This window comes from Carlito syrichta, unplaced genomic scaffold (assembly GCF_000164805.1).
Source record: "Carlito syrichta isolate Samal-C Ts95f unplaced genomic scaffold, Tarsius_syrichta-2.0.1 Scaffold314290, whole genome shotgun sequence".
Lineage (NCBI taxonomy): Eukaryota > Metazoa > Chordata > Mammalia > Primates > Tarsiidae > Carlito > Carlito syrichta.
Window position 1 is genome coordinate 523,495 of NW_007258386.1, and position 9,191 is coordinate 532,685.

The 9,191-nt window shown below is 48.3% G+C and overlaps 1 protein-coding gene across 4 annotated transcripts in view; it reads left to right on the plus strand.

Moving 5' to 3' along the window:
- The window catches only part of DHX30 (DExH-box helicase 30), a 37,855-nt gene that overhangs the window by 14,122 nt on the left and 14,542 nt on the right, over positions 1-9,191 (plus strand). For 3 of the 4 annotated variants that reach the window (XM_008071336.2, XM_008071338.1, XM_008071337.1), the window contains 2 exons: positions 5,891-6,021; positions 6,914-7,024. In XM_008071336.2, coding sequence (XP_008069527.1) covers positions 5,891-6,021; positions 6,914-7,024 — 242 coding nt within the window. Of the gene's footprint in view, positions 1-3,506; positions 3,797-5,890; positions 6,022-6,913; positions 7,025-9,191 lie in introns of those variants that run through there. The other variant, XM_008071334.2, reaches the window with a different exon arrangement.

Consider the following 9,191-nt stretch of genomic DNA (forward strand, 5'->3'; position numbering starts at 1 on the left):
CCCAGGCGGGTCTCGAACCCGCGGGCTCAGGCAATCCACTCACCTCAGCCTCCCAATGTGCGGGATTACAGGCTGAGCCACCGAGCCCGGCTTCCTCTAACTTTCTTTAAGGTCCTTTAGGACAGGAATTGGCAAGTGTTTTTTGTGAGGTTCAGATAGTAAATTTTTTTTTTTTTGAGGGATAGGCTCTTGCTCTGTTACCCTCACTTGGAGTGCAGTAGTGTGATTATAGCTTACCACAGTCATGAGCTGGGCTCAAGCAGTCCTCCCACCTTGGCCTCCCAAGCAGCTGGGACTACAGGTATGTGCATGCCCTGCTAAGTTTTATTATTTTTTATAGAGACGAGGTCTTGTGTAGCTCAGGTTGGTCTTGAACTCTTGGCTTCAAATGATCCTCCCATCTTGACCTCCCAATGTGCTGGGATTATAGGTATTCACTGCCATGCTTGGTCAGATAGTAAAGATTTTTAGGTTGTGTGGGCCGAATGCTCTCTATTGCAGTTATTTCACTCTGCCAGTATAGCATGAAAGCAGGCATCGATAATAACAAATAATAAAATAATAAGTGAGCATGGCTATGTTTCAATAAAACTTTATAACTACAGGCTGTAGGTTTGCCAACTCCTGCTCTAGACCAGTGGAGGGAAGATCACAGAGCTAGAAGGGTTCCAAGAACTGGTATAAAGAGTTTCCCACATGGTGGTTTGTGCCTGTAATCTCAGCACTTTGGGAGGCCAAGGTGTGAGGATTGCTTGAGACCAGGAGTTCAAAATCACCAGCCTGGGCAATATAGCAAGACTCCATCTCTATTTCTATTAAAAACAAAAAAGTTGCCCTCATTTTACAAGAGTCAGTGATGTTTGTGGATATGAAATATTTGCTCAGGGTGACTCTTGCTGTTAGAACCCAGTTTAAATAAATGAAATAGGAAAAGAGGACAGTGAGCTCCCTGAGAATCAACTAGTCGGTTGGCATCGCTTGACTTTTTTTTAACATAAAATTTCAGACATGTTTTTGAAATATGTTTTGTAAAATAGATTAAACAAGTATTATGAACCCTCATGTACCTATCACCCAACTTGAGCAATTGACAACTCATGACCTGTTTATATCTCTTCACTTTGGCCCCTTTGGAAATCCAAGAAATCATAGCATTTCAACCTTTTTTTTTTGAGTTGGAGTCTCACACTGTTCCCCAGACTGGAGTGCAGTGGCCGCTCCCGGCCACCACAGCTCAGGCGATCCTTCCGCCTCAGCCTTCCAAGTAGCTGGAACTACAGGCGCGTGCTACCTCGCCTGGCTAATTTTTGATTTATTGTAGAGATGAGGTCTTGACAAGTTGCCCAGGGGGTCTCGAACCCACGGGCTCAGGCAATCCACTCACCTCAGCCTCCCAAAGCGCGGGATTACAGGTTGAGCCACCGAGTCTGGCCATTTCAACCTTTTCTAAGTGGCTAACAGGCAGAGTTCCATGAAGGGCTCAGGCCCTGCTTTCCAGGTGGCCCTGCTTTCTAGGTAGGGCCTTTCTGTGTAGGCTGTTGTCTCCTTTAGCTTTCAAACACTATAGTTTTCAAAATTTGTCCTCAGCCATTGCTGCCACTACCAGACTTGGTAAGCTTCTGGATTCTTTTGTGTGTGTCTGTTGAAGTCTTACTCTGTCTCCCAGGTTGGAGTGCAGTGGCACTCTCACAGCTATCATAGCCTTTACCTGCTGCGATCAGGCGATCCTTTCACCTCAGCTTTCCAAGTACCTGGAACTTCAGGCGTGTGCCACCACACCCAGCTAATTTTTTGATTTATTGCAGGAATGAGGTCTTGCCAAGTAGCCCAGGCTGGTCTCGAATCTCTGGACTCAGGCAATCCTGTTGACTCTACCTCTCAAAGTGCTAGGATTATATAGACATAAGCCACTGCACCTGACCTGTTCTTTTGAAGGAATTTGTGCTGCTAACAATCCTTGAAATCTACTCCTGAAACTGGGTGAAGACCTAGGCTTTTGGCAAATGAATGTGCCACCTGGCCAATGCAAAGGCCTTGAAGAACCATATTCTCATCCCCAATATGGATGATCTGGGTAGAAGTATTTGACACAAATGGAGGTTCCCCTTTTGACAGTTGTTGTGTCAGACAATAGCTGCCAAAGCCACCTTCCCTTTTGCCCCTTTACTGGTAAAAACCCAGTGAGAAGTAAATGGAGGAGCTGGAGTTGAGGCTGTACCACCCTGCCCAGGTCTGTGTCTAAGGGACCTGTCCCATTTTGTCTCAGAGCTCCGAGGGCAAGGGCTTCTCTAATAAGCACCTAGTCTGCAAAGCCATCGTCTTGATATTCTCATTTGATCCTAGCCACAGGCATACAAAATTAACAGAGCAAGTTTGTCTTAGTTTTCCCAGTTGAGGAAATTGCCCAGGGTTCTCAGTTGGCAAGTGGTAGAGTTGAGACTAACCCAAGTATTAGGATTTAATCCTGTGTTCTTCCCATTGGCCCGCAGTTCTTAGAGTGGGGTCCCAAACCAGCAGTTTCCGCATCAAGTGGGAACTTGTTTAAAATTCAGAGTCTCTCCTTTCAGTTGAAGCTGCAGGATAATACACGTTAAAATAATCAGGATAAAGAAAAAAAAAAAATTTAGATTCTCGGGCCCAATTCCAGACCTAATGAATAAGAAACTGGGGGTGGCATCCAGCAATGTGTTTTTAACGAGCTTTCCAGGGGATCTTTGGAGTCAGATCTCGAATTGTAAAACAAACAAATCTCTCCCTCCCAGCTTACCTCCAACTGACTGCCAACCTCTGACCAAGGTCTCTTCCAAGGAACCAAGACCTTGGGGCCCCTTGCTCTGCACTGTTTTTGTCTACAACATGCAGATTCAGTCTGATTCTCAGTTGACCCTGCTCCTCAAGGCTATTAGGAGACTGAAGAGACATCATGTACCTGGCTAAGATTCAAACATAGTAGTTTAGAACTGGAATCCCATCTGGCTTTCAAACAGGTGAGGAGCAGCACTTTCACTGCTGGACTTTACTACTGGAGGAGCTCCATTCTTGGCAGTGTCCAAAGTTGGTTGTTTTCACCTTCCACTCCAGCCCTGCAGATTAACTCTGGTCTGCTTATGTTAAGTCTTCCCTGTCCTGGCTCCAGATTTTTCACCAGGTTTACTTTGTAAGCCACTAAATAAGACAGGACGTCGATTTGCCAGAGGCATGTGAGAGGTATTAACGAACAATTGGTAGGACCTAGAGGGAACTAGATTTGTTTTCTTAGATGGACATTGAACTAAAGCCTAGCACTATCTCCACTCCTCCCCCCCCCCAAAAAAAATCCATTCCCTCTTCCTGCCTCAGATCCAGATGGCCACTCTGTGGGTTGGGGTTTACTGGCGAGTGGGTTCAGCAGCGTCCAAGCCCCGGCCACGCCCTGAGTGCCCACTGGAGGCCCAGGGCTGCGGCAAGTCGGCCAGCTGCCTGGGCAGCCTCGGCTCGGCATCGGGTCCGCCCGGCCGGCAGGGGGCACGCTGCGCTGGGACGGCCGCTCCCGTCCTTTTCGTATGGAGCCCGCCGCGCGCTGGGGCCGCGGGGGTCGGTGGGAACGCGATGGCGGCCGCCAGGAGGCTCATGGCGCTGGCCGCCGGCGTCTCTCCGCGCCTACGGCCGCCGGTTCCTCGCGCTGCTGGGCGACAGGGACGCTCGCGCGGTTTCTCGTCGGGCTGCGCCCGCCCCGACCGCACCAAGGAGGCCGCCGAGGCGAAGTCAGGGATGGCCCCCTGCGGACCCGGGGAAGGCAACGGAAGCATGGTGAACGGTGAGGGCAGTGGCGGGGGCGGACTGGCCGCGACGCCCTTGAACCTTGGGGATGGCAGAGCTTGGCCTGCGGACTAGATCGGCCCTGGCCGGCCAGGGCTCTCTCTCCCGTAGTGGCCGAGACCGCCATCCGCTGTCTGGCTGCGGCGCTGCTGTTTGTAAAGCTTAGTGTGGCACAGAGTCTAGTGGGACCCCAGGGCGCCTGCACCTGGCAAGGATAGGTGAAGCCTTGAAGCAGAGGGGAAAGCGAGTAAAAGTCCAACCCCTGCCGGGCGGGGTGGCCGAGGGTTAGAGCTTCTAGGGGTGAGCAGGCCCTTAGTGTGGGAAACAGCCCGAAATATATCTGGGACTTGAGGATCTCAAATAGAGACAGAATGACTGCCCTGGTGGCCTCCAGTTTTGTGCCTCCTGAATAGTGCAGAGAAAAACTGGTGAGAGCATTGGGGATAAGTAGAGAGAGCCAGCCTCCACCCACCTTATAGAGCAGGAGGGAGTCTCAGTGCACATCCTTTGTTCTTCCAGTGGATTTAGTGGGCTAAAGTTGGGTCCATCTGTGGAATCAACCCTCCTTTAGCCTACTTAGGTATTGTTTTTTAACTACTGTGTTCTTAGTTGCTTTACAGGTGTTACTGCCAGGTGCAGTGTCTCACACCTGTAATCCTGGCACTTGAGAGGCTGAGGTGGGAGGATTGCTTGCATCCAGTCCAGGAGTTCAAGGCCAGCATGGGCAACATAGCAAGAACTTGTCTTGTCTCTACCAAAAAAAAAAAAAAAGTTAGCTGGATGTGGTGGTGTGTGCATGTAGTCCTAGCTATTTGGAAGGACCACCTGAGCCCAGAAGGTTGAGACTGTGGTGAGCTGTGATCGTGCCACTGCACTCCAGCCTGAGTAACAGAGTGAGACCCTGCCTAAAAACAAACAAACAAACAAATGTTACTTAGAAGGAGATAGGACCAGGCATCGTCTGTTCTGGCCAGTAGATACAGGAGTCTGCCCCAAGGAAACACAGTCGCCAACCAGGCATCTGGGTTACATCAAAAATCCTGGGGGAGCTTTTTCAAGATACAGGGCCTTTCCCAACATCGCTGCCATTCTTGAATGTCTTGTGGGGATCAGGGTGTCTAGTGGAGTGAGAAGCTTTCCAGGTAATTAAGTGGTGTGCAGGTGCACATATGCATGTATACACCTACAAAGTTTTGTTTTGGAGCGGCCAGAGACTGGGAGAAAAGAATGAGATGACCTCCCATCTTCTCTGCTGCTCTGTGACACTGAATCTCTTGAAGGGCAGCTCTGGTGCTTTAGGGCTCTTCATTTCATATCAAGTTGTTCCCAGTAGGCCTCTTCATGGCCTGGCTAAGCCCTGTGTCTGGCACATGCAGCCTCTAGGTGGGCATCTCACCCATGTGTACTCTGGAATTGATCCAAAGAACTTGGGACAAAACTGAGGTAACAGTCATGGTATCTGACATATCCTTTCTCCCTTGATTCCAAAGAACTTGGGGTAGGAATAGCTCAGGCCTGTGTGTTAGCTCTAGAGATCTTTAATCAGTCCCTACACATAGTCTGGCTCTGTGGAGGCCTTTTGTAGAGTACTTAGGCACAGTTGAGTGCTAGGGCCTGGTGTTCAGACTTTGGGTCTCATTACTAAACTACATGGAGCCAGTCCTCCTTTTTATGTGTCTTTAGGAGGGGCCTTGCATTGTCTTGATCTCCAGTTTGTGTGTGTGGTGGATTTTTGTGGGATTTTTTTGTGTTTGTTTAGTGTCTTCCTTCAGACATTAGGGGGATTGTTGACCCTTTAGATTTCTGTAGTGGTATATGAAATCAGGAGCTTGGGTGGGGAAGAGGATGCTGGCTGGTTCCCTTCTGTGGTGGGTGGATCATTCTCTTCTCCAGAAAATGATTGTGTGAGTGGGTCTGGTCCCACCCTCCCCTATAAACTCTTAAGTCATTCCTCTTTTCTTTTCCAAGATGTTTCTGGGTGGGTTGGGGTCATAAGCCAGTATTCTTAGACTCCAACTCAGGGTTGCCCTGTTAAACACCCTATGGAGTTTTATAAATAAAAATACTAATGCTTTTGTTTTTATTTTCTTAGCTTCTAGGGACCTATTAAAAGAGTTTCCACAACCCAAAAACCTACTCAACAGTGTAATTGGAAGAGCCCTCGGCATCTCACATGCAAAAGACAAACTAGTCTATGTGCACACAAATGGACCGAAGAAAAAGGTAACTCTGCTGGTGGCCAGGAGGCTGGCTGTCCTTTCTCTCTTAGGTTTCTCTGTCAAGGAGGCCATAGAGCGGGTTTTCTGAATTGAAACAGCAGAGACTCTCAGCAAAGCTAGTTTGAAGAAGAGCCAGAAAAGACACATGCCTGGTTTAGGGAAAGGGAACACAAGGCAGATGAGGTGAGGAGTACTCATCTTGTCTTAAGACAGACCGCTACATAGATCCCTGGATTTGGTCCCCAATCAGCTAGGGTTTAGAGGGTGAGGGTTGATGAAGAAAATTCCTATTCCTAGAGTCTTAGAGATCCTGAAATCCATGGAAGCATGCAGGCAAACTATTCTGAATAAAGATTTTTTTTTTTGAGTTGGAGTCTCACTGTGTTACCCAGACTGGAGTGCAGGGGCAATCCTTCCGCCTCAGCCTTCCAAGTAACTGGAATACAGGGGTGTGCTACCACGTCCGGCTAATTTCTGATTTATTGTAGAGATGAGGTCTCGCCAAGTTGCCCGGGTGGGTCTCGAATCTGTAGGCTCAGGCAATCCACTCGCCTCAGCCTCTGAAAGTGCTGGGATTACAGGCTTAGCCACCAAGCCTGGCCTGAATGAAGATCTTTAAAGTTAAAGATGTGTCTCAGCTTGGCCTTTAGCTAGAATGTGGTACTCTAAAAAAGCAAAACAAGTTGAGGTGGAATGAATGGACTGAGGGTGAGAGGTGAGAGTTAGAGCCTTATACATAGGTAATGATGGGGTTGGAGTTCTGTTCTGCACTCTCGACTCTGAGCCTAGTGTATTGCTGCCATGAGGGTCCCAGCTTTGCTGTTACCTCCACGTGATTTGTGACAACTTTGTAGTCTGGAGAGGCAGGGGTCCTGATTCTTTCTTCTCTTTTCCAGAAAGTCACCCTGCACATAAAATGGCCCAAGAGTGTGGAGGTAGAAGGCTATGGAAGCAAGAAGATCGATGCTGAGCGGCAGGCTGCAGCTGCGGCCTGCCAGCTATTCAAGGTAACTCTCCCCTACCAAAGCCATGCAGACTTCCCTCCCGGGAAACTCCTTGCCCCTTGCTATGGTAGTCTTTCTGGTGCCAGGAATATCTTGGTAGAGATTGACATGGTGTTGAACCACTCAACTGTTCTGATCCCTTCCTGCTTCCTGTTCCTTTCTTGCTGTTCAGCTAATGAGGGTGTGTGTGTGTGTATGTGTTTTATTTTATTTTTTGCTCCTACCTTTATCTGTTTTCTGTGGTTTCAAAAATTATAGAAGGGGGCCAGGTGTGGTGGCTCATGCCTATAATCCCAACACTTTGGGAGGCCAAGACGGGTAGATTGCTTGAGCCTAGGAGTTCGAGACCAGTCTGGCAACATAGCTGAAGCCTCGTCTCTACAAAAATAAAATAAAATAAAATAAAGTTAGTTGGGCACGTTGGCGTGTGTCTGTAGTCCTAGCTACTTGGGATGCTGAGGTGGAAGGATCACCTGAACCCAGGAGGTCCAGCCTGAGTGACAGTGTGAAAACCCGATTAAAAAAAAAATTTTCAAATGGGATCCCCCGGATGGGTGTGGTTTCTCAGGCCAGTAATTCTAGTACTTTGGGAGGCTGAGGCGAGAGGATTGTGTGAGTTCAGGAGTTCGAGACCAGCTTGGGCAACATAGTGAGACCATACCTTTACAAAAAAAATTAAAAATTAGCCAGGCATGGTGGTGTGCACCTGTCGTTTCAGCTACTTGTGAGGCTGAGGCAGAAGGATTGACTGAGCCAGGATAGTTGGAGCTGTGGTGAGCCATGATTGTGCCACTGCACTCTAGCCTGGGTGATAGAGTGTGACTCAAAAAAAATAAATAAATAAAAAAAAGGATCTCCTATGTACAGAAGGATGGATATGTTTTTGCTTTGGCTTCTGTTTTTCTTTCTTTTTTTTTTTTTTTTTGAAGTTGGAGTCTCACTCTGTCACTCAGACTGGAGTGCAGTGGCCGCTGGGCTCCGGTGATCCTTCCACCTCAGCCTTCCAAGTAGCTGGAACTACAGGCGCGCGCTACCATACCTGGCTAATTTTTTATTTATTGTAGAGATGAGGTCTCGTCAAGTTGCCCGGGCGGGTCTCAAACCTGCGGGCTCAGGCAATCCACTCACCTCGGCCTCCCAAAGTGCTGGGATTACAGGCTGAGCCACTGAATCCGGCTGGCTTCTGTTTTTCTTTTCCCATTATTTCATGTGGGTTTTCCCTATAGCCATATAGTCCTGTGTTTCTTTTAATGGTAGCATGAGTGTAGCTTGTTTCACTTCCCAGTGATTGGGCATGCATTTATTTTCAGGCTTTTGGTTACCCAGCGTTTGCTAAGCTTTCAGTATTGTTTGCCAACCTTTCTCTCCATCCTTATTTGACTCCCTTTGTGACTATGACAACCTTGAATCTTCCTAAGGTTACAAGGTCTTTCATCTTTGCTCTGACAAGAAAAAAGCCATAGGATGCATATCTCCTCAACTTCTCTCCTGCTCATGGTCTCCAAGCTTTTACTGTTCCTGCCTCCTTCCTGCATTTGAAGAAGGCCCCTCTTGCTATCCTGGGCTCCCGTGCCACTCTCGCTTTTCTCTGTCTTCTCTGTCTCTTCTCCATCTCCTCTCTTGCCCTTTTCCTCAGTTGTCGGAGTCCTCTTCTGATTCTTTGCTGTAGGCCTCAGCAGTACTTCAGTGTTCTGACTCTTCCTTGGCCCTGACCCACTGCAGACAGTTCTTTGCCTGCATTTCCTTGTTCTTTTTCTTTCTTTCTTTCTTTTTTTTTTTTTTGTGTCTGGGTCTCACTCTGTCTCCCAGGCTGGAGGGGCACGATCATGGCTCACCTGCCACCGAGCCCGGCTTTATTTTATATTATTCTTTTGAATTGGGATCTTACTCTGTTGCCCAGACTACAGTGCAGTGGCACAGATCACGGCTCACTGCAACCTCAACCTCTTAGGTTCAAGTGATCCTTCTACCTTAGCCTCCTGAGTAGCTGGGATTATAGGCATGTGTCACCATGCCCAACTAATTTTAAAAACATTTTTGTGCCGGGCTCGGTGGCTCAGCCTGTAATCCCACGCCTTTGGGAGGCTGAGGTGAGTGGATTGCCTGAGCCCGTGGGTTCGAGACCCGCCTGAGCAGCGAGACCTCATCTCTACAATAAAATCAAAAAATT